The 14,740-nt window shown below is 50.6% G+C and overlaps 2 protein-coding genes across 9 annotated transcripts; one reads left to right on the forward strand and one right to left on the reverse strand.

Moving 5' to 3' along the window:
* The first annotated feature begins 1,602 nt into the window (after positions 1–1,602).
* PHKG2 (phosphorylase kinase catalytic subunit gamma 2) lies at positions 1,603–10,864 on the forward strand. Of its 3 annotated transcripts, none has more exons than XM_030300611.1 (10): positions 1,603–1,730; positions 2,136–2,248; positions 6,867–7,042; positions 7,318–7,372; positions 8,438–8,503; positions 8,595–8,758; positions 9,661–9,751; positions 9,846–9,999; positions 10,072–10,197; positions 10,299–10,749. In XM_030300611.1, exons 2-10 carry the CDS (start codon positions 2,154–2,156, stop codon positions 10,590–10,592), a joined length of 1,221 nt encoding a protein of 406 aa, XP_030156471.1. In that variant the 5' UTR covers positions 1,603–1,730; positions 2,136–2,153; the 3' UTR covers positions 10,593–10,749. The 3 variants fall into 3 exon arrangements, with proteins under 3 accessions (XP_030156471.1, XP_030156470.1, XP_030156472.1); XM_030300610.2 differs by having other exon boundaries at positions 1,714–1,802; positions 10,299–10,864; XM_030300612.1 differs by lacking the exon at positions 7,318–7,372 and having other exon boundaries at positions 1,724–1,802; positions 8,624–8,758.
* CCDC189 (coiled-coil domain containing 189) lies at positions 9,000–14,639 on the reverse strand. Of its 6 annotated transcripts, XM_030300616.1 has the most exons (9): positions 14,312–14,639; positions 13,957–13,988; positions 13,381–13,446; positions 13,066–13,235; positions 12,427–12,497; positions 12,109–12,225; positions 11,957–12,026; positions 11,785–11,871; positions 9,000–11,168 (listed from the first exon to the last, which is right to left on the reverse strand). In XM_030300616.1, the coding sequence occupies exons 1-9, from the start codon at positions 14,513–14,515 to the stop codon at positions 10,990–10,992; spliced, it is 996 nt and encodes a 331-aa protein (XP_030156476.1). In that variant the 5' UTR covers positions 14,516–14,639; the 3' UTR covers positions 9,000–10,989. The 6 variants fall into 6 exon arrangements, with proteins under 6 accessions (XP_030156476.1, XP_030156475.1, XP_030156473.1 ...); XM_030300615.1 differs by having other exon boundaries at positions 11,957–12,225; positions 13,070–13,235; positions 14,312–14,636; XM_030300613.1 differs by having other exon boundaries at positions 12,109–12,497; positions 14,312–14,631.
* Between the last annotated feature and the right edge of the window lie 101 nt (positions 14,640–14,740).

Consider the following 14,740-nt stretch of genomic DNA (forward strand, 5'->3'; position numbering starts at 1 on the left):
GGTGGCTCAATCGGTTAAGTGTCTGACTTTGGCTCAGGTCGTGATCTCACGGTTTGTGAGTTGGAGCCCTGTGTAAGGTTCTGTGCTGACAGCTCAGAGCCTGGAGCGTGCTTCAGGTTCTGCATCTCCCTCTCTCTGTGCCCTTCACCCACTCACGCTCTCTCTCTCTCAAAAATAAACATTTAAAAAAATTAAAACGACTTAGAGTAGCTGTACTCATTCTTCTGGGATGTTATTGCTTTTAGGCCCTTTTAGAGATTAGAGCTAGAACACATCTAATTTTATCTGTTTTAAATCTATTTTTTAAGTCATACGATTTTAATCAGTCATAAGGTTCTTTCTCCCCTTTCACCATCCCAAATTCCAAATTCCCACAGGAAGAAACTTGGCTGCCAACTACATCAACATGTTTATTCATTTGCCCAATTTCTGAATAATTATCCCATTATGCTACCAAACAGCCTACTAAAGTTAAGTTCAAGGTTTCTTTGCGATTTTGTTCAGACTGATGGTATAAAGTCAAAGTACTCAGTTAAAAAGTTACTTGGATTTGTTTTTCTCTTCTATGGTTGTGATCCCAAAGTGACATTTCTAAGATAGTTGCTAAAGATTAAATGAATTCATTCTGTGCCTTTTTTTTGCTGGAACATAACCTCCACAAGGGTGAGGACTCCCCCCCCCCCCCCCCCCCCACTGCTGATAGTCTAGCGTTTAGACGCTCAGCAAATATTGAATGAGTAAGTGAATACCAGGGTTGAGCTATGCACTGAAAAGGCTTATGAAGTAAGTTGCTCCGGGCAGTATCACACACAATTTGGCAGACTTAGAACAGAGTGTGATAATCCCCCAAGGCTTTTAAGGAGGCGGTGGTGGAAGACTGGAAAATGTATAACCCCAAATGGTGAGCACGAGGGCTTTGGAGATACTGAAGAGGCGCAGCAACCAGAGGACTAGGAAGCCTCTTCTGGTTGACAGGCTCTGACTCGTCCAAGTCCTCATCCAGTGGCACGTGGGGGTCCAAGCTGCATGCTCTGAGCATTTTTTTTTAAGTGTTTACTTTTGAGAGAGCAAGTGCACAAGCGGAGGAGAGAGAGAGAGAAGGAGACAGATGACCCTAAGCAGCCTCTGCACTGACAGCAGAGAGCCCAATGTAGGGCTTGAACTCACAAACCCCTGAGATCATAACCTGAGCCGAAGTCAGATGCTCAACCGAGCCACCCAGGCGCCCACTCCGAGCCTTTTAAAAGCAGGGAAGTGACTTCTCAAAGCAGGCATTCCTGCTGCCAGGCTGCCAATATAAAAGTTTTAAAAAGAGCCAAATTCAGATAGTGATGCTAGAAGGAAAGGAAGGGGCCATGACCAAGTCCGGGAACCTGAGACGCAGCTAGTCCCGCGACCCAGATACCCAGAAGCCACGCTTCCGGGTAAACCTAACTTCCGGGTACCGTTGGAAGCCTCCAAGCCCTCTAGACAACGAGCTCCGCCCCCTGCTGTCCCCAGCAGATCCTGTGCACTAATTGGCTGCACCTGAAGCCCCGCCCTAGCGTCGCAGCCTTCGGTAACTCCGAGCTCCAACGCCCGCGCCAGCCTAGGGACTCCCCGCTTCCTATTGGACTACGAACTTCCAATCGGAAGGGATTTTGAAGCTCAGTCTTCAGGCGGCGCTGACCACTCGCCGACAGGATGGGGGCGGGGCCTGAGGTCGTTGCCGGCGCCGCCCTGGGAGTAAGGTAAGGAACTGGAGGCGAACCCGGGACAGAGAGGCTTCGCGTTGACCCTGGCTTCTCTCTCATCACCCGCGGGTGAGCCTGCGCGAGACCCCACGCCCCCTCCCAGTGCCCGCCCAAGTGCGCCTGCGCAGCAACAGCCACCTGCCCGTGTGCCCCTTCCTTCCTTCCTTCCTTAGCACCTTTTCCCTTCCCCTCCCCCGTCCCCCTCCCTGCCCTGCCACCCTTCCCGCCCCCTAGGCCCTTTCGCAGGGTCTCCCCAGTCCTGATCCTTCCCCCACCCCGTCCCTATCCCCCAGGATCCTGGCGCCCCAGCCGCAAGGGCTGCGCCTCCGCGAGCCGCGATGTGTGTCCTCCCAGAGCCTGTGGGCCTCACTGCCCTCCCTACCCTCCGTTTCCTCCACACAGGCCCCCACCACCTTCAGAATGACGCTGGACGTGGGGCCGGAGGATGAGCTGCCCGACTGGGCAGCGGCCAAGGAGTTTTACCAGAAGTACGACCCTAAGGACGTCATTGGCAGGTGAGGCTTCATTCAGCCAGAGAGACAGAGTTCCAGAGAGATGAGGTCCTAGCCAGAATACACGATTCCATTTGAGGGCTGGATAGTTCTAAATGGGAAGGAACAGTGGTTAGTGGAGCAACATTTGGTGACTAAACTCTTTTTCTGAGCCAACCTCCATTTTTTCCAAATTCACACATTTATGTGTTCAGCAAGCATAGTTGAAGTAACTTACTGTCGGCCAGACATGAAGCTAAGCACAGGGAAGGTAGAAGAGTTGTTTGTCCTCCAAATGAAGTGACTGAAAGAGACACAAAAAACGTTCAAGTAGTATCAGGCTGTGTAAATAGTGTGATGGGGCTGATAAAACCACAGCTTCCCCCTAAAGGGGGATGTTTGGGTCTTGAAGGATGAATAGGAGTTCAGCATGCAGAGAATAGAAGGAAGGCCTCACTTGTAGAGACAGTGCAGATACACTTACTCATCAAAGATTTCCTAAGCACGTATAGTGTGCTGGGTGCACTGTTTGAGGCACTAGGAATACAAGACCCACAGGTTTTCTGTTTGCCTGGAGTATATGCTAGTGGTAGAGATGGAGGATAAACACAAAAACAAGATAAACGTCATCATATGCTGGGATGATGGAATGAGAGTAATTAATGGGACTGAGACTTGAAGGATGGGAATGAACAGCTTGTGAGCTGAGATAGGATATATTTGGGGCAGAAGGAACAGCACATGCAAAGGCTCAGGCTAGAAAGCGCCTGTTCAAGCAATAGATAGAAGATCATGGTGGCTAGAATGTAGTAAGAGTGGCACAAGGTGGAGGAAATTAAGTTGGAGAGGAAAATAGACATTAGATTATGTAGGGATTTATGCCATGATAAGACATTTAGATTTTATTCTAGTGAAATTGGTGGTTTCAAACAGGGCAGTAACATGATCTGATTTACATATTTTTGATTTGGGGGTAGGAACTTAAACTTTCCATGCCTCAGTTTCTCCATTTAGATTGGTTTATAAAAATAGACCCTACCTTGTAGGTTGCTGTGAGGATGGAAAGAATATGATACACTTTAAAAAAAATTTTTTTTTCTTTACATTTATTTTTGAGAGACAGAGTGAGTGGGGGAGGGGCAGAGAGAGAGGGAGACACAGAATCCGAAGCAGGTGCCAGGCTCTGAGCAAGCTGTTAGCACAGAGCCCGACGCGGGGCTCAAACCCACTAACCGTGAAATCATGACCTGAGCCATCGTCGGATGCTCAACCGACTGGGCCACCCAGGTGCCCTGATACACTTTTTTTAAATGTTTTATTTATTTTTGAGAGAGAGTGTGCGAACAGGGGAGGGGAAGAAAGAGAGGGGGACGAAGGATCTGTGCTGACAGCAGCAAGCCTGATGCAGGACTCAAACTCATGAACTGTGAGATGATGACCTGAGCCAAAGTCGGACACTCAACCGACTGAGCCACTCACGTGCCCCTTAGTATGATAACTCTTAGAACACTTCCTGGCATATGGTAAGTGCTCAACACAAATGTGTTATTACATTTAAAAAAGGTTATTCTGGTTCTTGTGTAGAGAATGGATAGGAAAAGGACAAGAGTAGATGTGTAGAGATCAGTTAGGAAGCTACTGATGGATTCAGGCTAGAGATGGTGATGTTTAGAATAGAGGAGCGGTGGTAGAGATGGGGAGAAGTGGATAGATTTAGGTGATGATTTGAAGAGAGACTTGATAGTTTCCTGAAAGACTGGTTACGGACCATGAGGGAAACGGAAAGAAGCAAGAGTAACGTCTCAGGTTTGGATTTGAGCACCTGAGTACTGTTTACTGAAATGAAGAAGTGTGAGAAAGATCAGATTTCTGGCAGGGGCAAGCAAGTCAGGAGTTCCATTTTGGAAATACTAAGTTTTGAGATATCTACCTGGAGCTGTCAAGTGGGTACATGTGTCTGGAATTGGAGAGAGAGCTGGGCTAGAGCAATAAATCAGAGGCGTTAGCATATAGATAGTAGTTGGTGAGAAAATAGAAACGAAAGGGGGCCTAGGCTTAGGCCCTGAGGCCTGTCACCATTAAGGGGTTACAGAAGGAGGAGTCAGTAAGGGAGACTAAGATATAAGATAGCACCTGTGAGTTAGAAATAAAAGCACAAAAAGAATGTGCCTCTGGAAGGTTGGCATGGTCTGCTGTGACCCATGCTGCCCAGGCCAGGAAAGCAGACAGGGGTGTGGCTATTAGGTTTGTTCAGACTCTTTTAAAATATATCACATGGAGATGTCACAAAGGCCTTTGGGATCAGGAATTCTGGAGAGGACTCAAGGTTTGAGACAGTGCAGCAGGAGCCAATTGCACAGTTGGTATTTAAGTCCCCTGGGACTGGTTGGAGGTCATCAGGGGGGAGAGAGTGTCTGGAAGAGAAGTGAGCTGAAATCCAAGTCCTAAGCTGACATAGGGTTTCAGGACTAGATAAGGGAGGATTCACCGAGGCTGGGAAGAACCCTTAGGGAAGGACAGTGTTTCCACTGCCACAGGGTACAGAAAGACCCATTTTGGAGAAAGCAGGTCAGAGGGTAGGGCCCCTGTCATCTCATTCTGGCATTACAGTAGTAGCATCATCCCTGGTCTCTACTGTCTTTTCCCTGCATAGTAAATTACCTGCATACTTTTACTGAATGACTTTTCCCAGAGTACCAGTCTATTCATGTATAAAGGCATGAAGCTTTAAAAGAGCTTGATGCAGTCTAGAAATTGATAAGTTGTAAGTCACTGAAATAAAGACTGAATAGCAGAGTAATAGCCAAAGATGAGGCTGAACAGAAACTGAGACCATTTCTGAGTGATGGGTGAAGGAACTGGGATTTGACTTCTATCTTGCAGGTAATAGGGATGCAGTATGGAGAGAAAACAATTTTAAGTGCACTCCACAGTTAACTATAAGGTTGGAATTCTTAGGTCTCATTTCAAAAGAGCACAGTTGTCGGGGCGCCTGGGTGGCGCAGTCGGTTAAGCGTCCGACTTCAGCCAGGTCACGATCTCGCGGTCCGTGAGTTCGAGCCCCGCGTCGGGCTCTGGGCTGATGGCTCAGAGCCTGGAGCCTGTTTCCGATTCTGTGTCTCCCTCTCTCTCTGCCCCTCCCCCGTTCATGCTCTGTCTCTCTCTGTCCCAAAAATAAATAAACGTTGAAAAAAAAATTAAAAAAAAAAAAAAGAGCACAGTTGTTCTAGGGGGTCCCACTAAGGAATAAGGGAACTGTTAGGGAATTTAAGCTGGAAAACTTCAGCAATGAATGACATGATTTTTATGACAGGACTGTCATAAGAAGCTCATTCTGGAAGCAGTGTGGTGGATGGGTTGCAGTGGCTGAGACTGGCAGCAGGGAGATCAGTGGGGAGGCTGTTAACAGCTATGGGGGTGGAGAAGTAGGAAACAGAATTGAAAAAAAACACAGAATGGAGTGGACTGGTTGCAGGTGGTGGATTGTGAAGGAGAGGAAGAAGCCAAGAACTGTACCAGGATTTCTAGCTTGGGAGTCTGGTTGAATGGCATTGCCATTTAGTGGAGATCAGGAAAGTGAAACTGTGAAGTGGCCAAGAGTAAGGCAGTAGGTGTGGGGAGCACTGCGGCAGCTGGACGGGTCTTGTCCCACTTAAGATGGGAATTCATTTTGAAAAGAACAAGAATACGCTGACCAAACAGCGCACCTGGCCAGAGGGTCAATAGTTTATATCTCTTGATGGAACTAGAGATGTGGTTGACAGGCATTCTAAGCAAAGGGAGTTACATAAGGGCAAGGAAGCCTTGAGAGCACGGCAGTAAAGTTATGTGGAGGGCAGCCAGGGAACCAACATAGGAAATGTGGTGTGAGGGCCGATCTTGGAGAGATTTGCACTTAGCCTGAGGTACTTGTAGGGTCATATGCAATTGGTGACAGATTCCCAGCAATGAAATACCTAAGACTTTCTCTTCACCATGCCAAATGGGCTTTTCTGCTTCTATCTCCTTAATGTTTTTCAACATCTCTTCAAGATGTTTTTGGCCACGTTTCAGAGCCGGCAAAGTGGAAGCCCAGAGACCTTAGGTCATTAGGTTACATGGAAGTTAATTAGTGGCAAATTTGGGGCCTACACCAAGGTCTCCTAATTCACAACTTTGGTCTTCCAGTCAGTGGTCCAGTATTTATTTGGAGCCCCTTGCACTTGACGTATTTTAGGAGAACTTTGGGATTTGGGTGGGGTAATCAGCGAAGTGTGAGTAAAATTTGGAGTGAGGTTTAGGTCATTTCTTCCCACTTTCTCCTTGTGGGGTTCCAGGGCAAGCAAGAGCAGGCTCTGGAGCTCAGTGTGGAAAAGACTTGCCTAGGCTTATCCACGGAGGGAGTGGCAGAAACTGGGTTCAAACCCAGGACCTCCACCTGCCTTCTCTGTGAGATTTGTGTTGCACCTTGCTGGGTATCCAGGTTGCTTGCTGAGGCTACTGTGAAGCTACTGTAGATCAGAGCGAGCTCCTCGGGAGGCAGCCTTGTCGCCCAGATGGATCTTCGGAATCTGGTGCAGTGGGTAAGAGGATGCCGAGGCACCACTCTGCGTGAAAATGACAGAGCAGGAGGCCTGACTCTTGTGCTGTCTTACTCTGGCAGAGGAGTGAGCTCCGTGGTGCGCCGTTGTGTTCATCGAGCTACTGGCCATGAGTTTGCGGTGAAGATCATGGAGGTGACAGCTGAGCGACTGAGCCCCGAACAGCTAGAGGAGGTGCGAGAAGCCACGCGGCGAGAGACGCACATCCTTCGCCAGGTCGCCGGCCACCCCCACATCAGTGAGGCTGCCTTCCCTGCTCCTGTTAGCTGACAGCCACCTCCTGCTGGCCCTGCCCATAGCCCCATTCCCCCCACACTGCCTCCATGCCTCTGCTCCCTTCGTCATGGCTCTGCTCCACCTCAAAGTGTGGCCAGCCTTTGGGTCCCTACTGCCTCCTTTTGGTTCTCCTTCCTTCCCAGTAACAGCCCACTGCCACCTTGGGGTGGAAAGCCCCTATAACATGCATCCGCTCCTTTCCATCTCCGTATTTCTACCTTTCTGCCTCTTTCCCAGTCACTCTCATCGATTCCTACGAGTCTTCTAGCTTCATGTTCCTGGTGTTTGATCTGTGAGTATCTCCCTGCCCTGATCTGAGAAGCCTCCTCCTCCCCTGCACGCGTGGCCCCAGCCTGACAGCGCAGTGGGCTAAGACTACCTTGCTCACACCTTCCTGTGCTCCTGGCTTTGGCCCCTCTCCCTGGGTGCCCTGATTGGGCAGGTTCTTCCAGAATGTTAGTGACCAGCCAATTAAAAAGGGTCTTCATGACCCAAGGGGCCACTGTCCCAGTCCCCCATGGTTGAAAGGTTAGCAGGGAAGAAAAGGCTGTTTTAAGAGCTGGCCACTTATCAGCAGGTTCTTGCTCATCTGTCTCTCGCTGTTTAACACCCTACCACCTTACATGGTGTTTGACTCTGCCCGTCAATTCGTTTTCTGGGTAGTCTGAATCTGAGTGTGAGATGTTAGAAAATATAATGTAAAGCAGTGCAAAGGTACCTCAAAAGAGAATGGTTTAAATAGCAAATATTTAAGAGAGACCCTTGGAAAAAATTCACAAAGTCTTCATACAGAAATGACCCTCTGCAAAAGTTGGCCAGGGGCGGGGCGGGGGGGGGTAGGTAGGAAGCGTCTGTTACCTCATCACACAATGTTGCAAAACACTGATATGCCCCCAGTCAACTCCGGATTTCAAGGACTGATGCAGAGTTGCAGTTAATAACCTCAATTTTTAAAGACAATATAAAATAAGCAAAATTCAAAATAAAGTCCTATTCAACTTTTTACTACTGTTAACTGTAAAATTTTGGTCATGGTCTAGATTCACTTTAAAAGGTCTTCTTCGAGTTTACTCTTACATAATAAGGACCTCCTATAAAATAATTGTTGCAAGAAGGTACTTATTCTTGCTAAAATAACCCTCTCATGGCACAGTGCATATATTTCAACTACCAATCCCCTGGGCCAAGCTGCCCCGGGCATCCAGTTCACTCTTGGAGCACTCTGTCTCAAGACCCTTTGTTTGTCTAAGAGGAATCTCTTTACTGGCCTCTTCCGTGGTATTTTCTGTGAGCCACTGGCTTATTTTCTCAGCCGCTTGTAAGGTACACCTACCTCCCAATCCCTCCTATCCCTTAGGATGCGGAAGGGAGAGCTGTTTGACTATCTCACAGAGAAGGTGGCCCTCTCAGAAAAGGAAACCAGGTAATGGCTGAGCCTGCGGCCGGTGGGGTGAGCAGGGGGCGGGGTGGGGCCGGGCAGGGAGAAGCAGAGGAGGAGACTGCACCTCCCTCAGGTCCATCATGAGGTCTCTGCTGGAAGCAGTGAGCTTTCTCCATGCCAACAACATTGTGCACCGAGACCTGAAGCCTGAGAATATTCTCCTAGATGACAATATGCAGATCCGACTTTCAGATTTTGGGTTCTCCTGCCACTTGGAACCTGGCGAGAAGCTTCGAGGTGAGGGGTCCTGGTGCCCTAAAAGGCTTGGGAGGGAAGGAGACCCAGACCTGGGGCTGGTTAGCTGGGTCTGATAATTGAGTACCCAGGTAACCAAGCAAAGAGGAGAAGACAGCATTTGCCAAGTATCCTCTAGGTGCAAAGCGTTGTATGTATCTCACAGTGGGCTTCCTGATCTGGGGTGGGGATGGGTGGAGAGTCATTTTCAAATGAGGTAGGCCTAAGATTTCCTGGAAGTATGCCATGGAATACAGTTTGGCAGTTGCTGGGATGAAAGAATTGGTACCTGAAGTGATAAAAGCAGCTAAAAATAATAGGATCAATAATAGGATCAAGTCATGGAGGGCTGTGCTTTAGGAGTCTAGACTTGAGCCCGAGACCACAACGGGGAGCCAAGGAAGGGTTTTAAACAAGGGACTTACTCAGTATGTGCCTTAAGAAATCCTATATTCCCACTCATTCTCCTTGGTTTGAGTGGTGATCCTGCCACACAGAATAGAGTTTATAGGAGGAGGAGTCCACTTGGGCAGAAAGGAACGTAGAAAAGATTGAAGTTTTGCTTTCCATTTATGTTATACATGTAAAAACGTGGCACAAAGTTGTGTAAGGAGTGGGTAGGTTTGGTTGCAGGTGGCAAATGATATGCTTGGGGAAGACTTTGAAGTCCATCCAAAAATGAGGTTTTCCCCAGGAAGGCCACCAGGAACCTTGGTGGGTATTGTTGTGCAGCAAGGTTCGGGTCTAGTACTGCCCTCAGTGGAGGGCAGGCAGGAGCAGAATGGGAACACTTATGGTCCTGGCAGTGTTGAGGCTCCAGCAGAGGTCTGGAGTTAGGGGCCCTTGAACAGGCCCTTGAGTTAGGGGTCTGGTGGCATCCATCAGTCTCAGCTCTCTCTCCCCAGAGTTGTGTGGGACCCCAGGGTACCTAGCACCAGAGATCCTTAAATGCTCCATGGATGAAACCCACCCCGGCTATGGCAAGGAGGTCGACCTGTGAGTTTATGGTCTCCCCCCCCTTCCTTTCTCCTTTGTGTCTTGTCCTTCAACACATTTGCCTAGCCCTGCCTGACTCTGGTCTCTTTCCCAGCTGGGCCTGTGGGGTGATTTTGTTTACACTCCTGGCTGGCTCGCCACCATTCTGGCACCGACGCCAGATCCTGATGTTACGCATGATCATGGAGGGCCAGTACCAGTTTAGTTCACCTGAGTGGGATGACCGTTCGGACACCGTCAAAGACCTGGTGAGCTGGGGCCATGAGAGGGTGAGGAAGGAGGCCCAAGAGCTGCCTCTCATGCTCTGGGGTTTCCCCTAGATCTCAAAGCTGCTACAGGTAGATCCTGAGGAGCGCCTGACAGCTGAGCAAGCCCTACAGCATCCCTTCTTTGAGCGCTGTGAAGGCAGCCAACCCTGGAACCTCACCCCCCGCCAGCGGTTCCGGGTAAGCCTGAGAGTGTCAGCGTCTGGGCCTGTTCCTCTGTCCCGTGATCATTCTCCTATGGTGGATGCCCCACTGGAGCTCACATTGCCTCTCCTTCCCAGGTGGCAGTGTGGACAGTGCTGGCTGCTGGACGAGTGGCCTTAAGCACCCAGCGTGTCCGGCCGCTGACCAAGAGTGCACTGTTGAGGGACCCTTACGCGCTGCGGCCAGTGCGGCGCCTCATCGACAACTGTGCCTTCCGGCTCTATGGGCACTGGGTGAAGAAGGGTGAGCAACAAAACCGAGCAGCCCTCTTCCAGCACCAGCCCCCTGGGCCTTTTCCCATCATGGGCCCTGAAGAAGAGGGGGACTCCGCTGCTATCGCCGAGGACGACACCATGCTGGCACTGGGCTAGCACCTCAGCCCAGGGGAACCCCAGAAAGCAGGACTCTCCCGGAGGAGGATTTTTATCATTCCAGCCCTTACGGGCTCTGGCCTCAGGCCCCCCTGCCTGGCCATGCCGCCACTGATATATGACCATAAAGACCAGCCCTGTACACCTGTCCCCACCAGCCAGGGCTTTGGGATCAGAGCTAAGGTGGAAGGGCACTGCTGCTCGCAACACCATGCCTAGCCTTGTCAATGCTGCCTGTGCTGCACCTGCAATAAAATCTGCTGCACGCCCGAGAGAGCCAGTGCCCTATGTCTGCTGTCTGGCTTCAGCGGGGAAGCCCAGAAGGTGCTCAGGAGGGGTAGGGGGGCGGGGATGGGGCTGCTCTGCCCCAGGCCTTTATTGAGGAAAATGCTGGGGGTCACTTGGTCTTGTTCTTGCCTTTGCCAGGAGGTAGCTGGAAGGGCTGCTCTAGGATGGTCAACTTGCTGTTGAGCCTTTCCTCGCTGGCTTTGAGCCGCTCCTCTATCAGCTGTTGGAGCTGCCCCAGCTCCTTGCTCATCTGGGTCTTGATGTAGGCTCGAAGGATGGAGACCTGGCCTGCAGGGGCAAGGAAGAAGGGGCAGGTCAGCAGAGATGCCATGGGGCTGAGAGATTGCCCCTAGCTGGGCAAACACAACCTCCAAGGTGCACCTGGGGCTACACAGGTAGCAATCAGGAAAGGCTTCCGTTCAAGAAAGGTCAACTAGCCCTTCTGTGGAGAGAGGTGGGTGGACTGGTCATGCTGGACTCTCTGGATTGCTGATGAGCAGATAAGTGGCCTTACACAGGTGATTTAATCTTTGCATATCTCTGTTTCCTCCTGTGTACAATGTAGATAGTGCTAGCACCTAGTGCCTAGGACTGAGGGAGGGTTAAATGTAAGATGCTTAACACAGGGCCTGCCTGGCACCCTGTTACTGCTAAATGTGTGCTGGTTGTTACTGTCATTGGTTTTATAATTATCCTTTTCTGGAGCTCCTCTTCCGCGCCCCCCCCCCCCGCCCCCGCAGCTGCACTTTTATTACCTGGTTTGTCATCTTGAATTTCTGCGTAAGGAATCATTTGGAGAAAGGACACTGTGCCTAAAACAGACCTGAAGTCCTGATGTGGTCTAACCCCTTCATTTTATACTTGCTCCAAGTCACAGGGGAACCTAACCCTTCCAGCTCCTCACTTGGCTCTTGCTCTGGCTGGACCACTGTTTCCAGCTCCTCCTCCTGTGGGGTGACTGCCTGCTCTCCCACCTCCTCGCCTTCTTTCTCTGCAGGCCAGAAGCAGGAAGAGGCTTCAGCTTCAGCCCCAGCCCCAGCCCCAGCCCCAGCCCCAGCCCCAGCCCTCTTCCTCACCTGTCTCATCCTCTGGCCAGAGCTCAGGCGGCTGTAGCCCTATGTAAGTCAAAGATAGGTCCAGCCTCACCTGGGAAGAGGGAGGAGGAGGGAGGCTGAGAGGAGGGCATCTGCACTGAGTGAAAGGGGGAGATGAGAGGTGGCCTCTGTACCTGGGGTGTGAAGACATATTTGTAGAGCTTGAAGTGACGGAAGTAGGTGTTGACCACATAATCTGCCAGGGCAAGCAGCTGTTCCTCCCTAAAGAGGTTGATACTGAAGGGAGGCCGCTGTGGGGATGATTGGGAGTTAGGGGACTGACCACCCCCAGGAACCCTGACCTTTTCTCCAAGTGCCTGGCAGTCCAGGAGCAGGGAGAGCCCCTTGCAGCCTTCAGAGAAAGATGAGGGTGATGAGTGTGAGAGAGGGCAGGAGACTGGGCTAGACTTTATGTGGGGGGAGACTGAAGATTCCATTCCAGAGGAACTGACCCTGACTCCATGGCAAAAAAGAACACTGGTGAAGTAGCGGTAACATTCCTCCACGTTGCCCAAGGGGGTTGCTGAGGGGGGAAAGCAAGATGTGACAGTGAGTCCCCTCCCTGATATTCATTCATTTCACTCACTCACCAGCTACTTATTGCACTTTAGAAGTGAGCAAATCTAGGTTTAAGTCCTGGCTTATTTCAGTAATTCACTCAACAAATACCGAGTACCCCGTGCACTGTTCTAGGGCACTGAACAAAACAAACAAGGTCCTGTCTGTAAGTGACATACAATAAAATGAGAAATATGTAATTTCACCTCTTGTTAAACATTGTGCAGAAAAACACAGTTCTAAGAATAAAGGGGGGGGTGGAGGAGGAGCTGTTTTATTGAGCACTGTGTGTATATTTACATCTATTACAGTATTTCTCAGAATAGTCTCATGAAGTTGGTGCTGTATATGAAGAAATGGACAGTTTCAAAGCTGAAACAACTTGTGTGTGGTCATATTGCATGTAATGACAGAACAAAGATTCCAAGGGAATCCAAAGATTCCAAGGGAACTACTGCTTCCCTTGGTCACTTTTGCCATCCCAGTCTCCTCTGCCCCTGGGCTCAAACCCTTAGGTAGCCTGACCCTCTCACCCACACAGGCCTTGTGAAGATCTTGGAGCAGAGCACAAGCTGTTGATGTCTGTTCCAGTGAAAAGCCCTGCTGGCGGCAGAAGATGAGTGCATGGGAGAAAAGGTCCAGGATGATGGCATCCCGCAGGCTCTGCTCAGGAGAGCCTAGCCCCAACAGCTCAGCTAGCACCCTTAGGAGAGAGGAAGGAATGAGCGAGCCTCCCCACACCGATGCACCACATGCTCTGGAGTTGGGCATTCTTCCCGCCCTCCCAGCCCAGCCCTCTCAATCTCCCCAGGAGACAGCTTCTCTGCCCTTCCCTCATCCCCCCATACTCCCTCATCTCCTCAGTGTTGGTGGTCTTCTCCAGCCTGTGCATGGAATGGATGTCCAGGTACTTCCTGTTGTAAGAAAAGAGGTGAAAAGGTGTTGGTGGCCATTGTGCATTAGTCTCCTGGCAGGGCTATGATGGCTAGAGCATTGAACTGGGAATCAGGAGACCTGAGTTTGAGGATTAGCCCTTCCACTACTCTCTCTGGATCCAACTTTCTCCACCTTCAAATAAGGAATATGGCTTAAATGAACTCCTTTGGTCCTCTTCGTTTATAAAGCCAAGGATTAGGAAATTTAAGCTCTTGTCTCTGCCACTCCTCATGTGGCTTCAGTGTCCCCATTTATACAGTGCTCCACAGCAGTTGATATTCCATTTACATCCTTAGTCTTTGGCTCCCTTCTTCCCATCCTCCCTCGCTGGACTGGGGAGGCAGGAAAGCTGGAGATCTAGTCATCTTGGGTAATTGCAGTTTCCTCATCTGTAAAATGGGTAATGCTCTAGCTGTTTGACAGAACTTTTGGGGAAGAATAATGCAAATGTAAAGTGTAACTTTTTCCCCAAGGCTCTTCACACTCACCACATGCAGATCCGGGGCCGGGGCAGCGGCGGCTGCGGAGAGAAAGCGGATTGGGCAGGCAGAGCTTGTCCTTGGCCCCAGTCCCTGACCTGTCGCGGATCTCCAGCTGGCCTAAGAACCCGCTAACTTGCCTTCTCATCTTAAAGATTATGTACGAGCAACGCCGGCAGGCCAGGCTTTGATAGGCCCTAAGTACCATTCATGAGCATTTAACAGTCGGAGTTACACACCCCCGCCTCTTCACCAAGGCACCCAGGAAACGTCTTGAACTTTAATAAACATAACAGCGGGTGGCGCCCTGCCGGGGAGCCCTTTTACAAACATTCATGAGCGGACCACTCTGTCCCGCCCTCACCGGGAACAAGTTGGCTGCAGGATCTTCATCCGCTTCTACCGAGGCCGCGGTGCCGGACTCAGGCCGCACACCTGTTGCTATCCGCATGACGGACTCATCCAATGAAGTGAGTTCCCTCTCGGGTTCCCGCTGCAGTTCGGAGGGCTGTTCAAGCTCCGACTGCATCTTCAGTCCTAGGAATTGGCTGGACTTCTGACGGATCATCTCGTCGCTCCTCTTTGCCGTGGGTCACCCCTGGCTCTGTCCCGCCCAGGTCCTGGGAACGCCGGTCCTCGGGCAGCGACTGCCAAGGCCTGGCCCTCTAGCGACGCCTCAGCCAATCGGCGCCGTGGAAAGACCGGGTGCAGCCAATCCGCAGGGGGCGTCTCCCTCCGTTTCAACGGCGACCGTTGCTAAGGGAGCTTGTAGAGGGAGGGAGGAAGTGTAGGG

Source organism: Lynx canadensis, chromosome E3, assembly GCF_007474595.2.
Source record: "Lynx canadensis isolate LIC74 chromosome E3, mLynCan4.pri.v2, whole genome shotgun sequence".
Taxonomy (NCBI): Eukaryota; Metazoa; Chordata; class Mammalia; order Carnivora; family Felidae; genus Lynx; species Lynx canadensis.

Coding starts and splice junctions, on each gene's coding strand:
- PHKG2 (XM_030300611.1), top strand. CDS start 2,154: ATGACGCTGGACGTGGGGCCGGAGGATGAGCTGCCCGACTGGGCAGCG. Junction 7,043..7,317: donor CGCCGGCCACCCCCACATCA/GTGAGGCTGCCT, acceptor CCTCTTTCCCAG/TCACTCTCATCGATTCCTAC. Junction 10,198..10,298: donor CCCCCCGCCAGCGGTTCCGG/GTAAGCCTGAGA, acceptor TCTCCTTCCCAG/GTGGCAGTGTGGACAGTGCT.
- CCDC189 (XM_030300613.1), bottom strand. CDS start 14,515: ATGATCCGTCAGAAGTCCAGCCAATTCCTAGGACTGAAGATGCAGTCG. Junction 13,236..13,380: donor AACACTGAGGAGATGAGGGA/GTATGGGGGGAT, acceptor CTCTCTCCTAAG/GGTGCTAGCTGAGCTGTTGG. Junction 12,498..13,065: donor TCTTCACAAGGCCTGTGTGG/GTGAGAGGGTCA, acceptor TTCCCCCCTCAG/CAACCCCCTTGGGCAACGTG.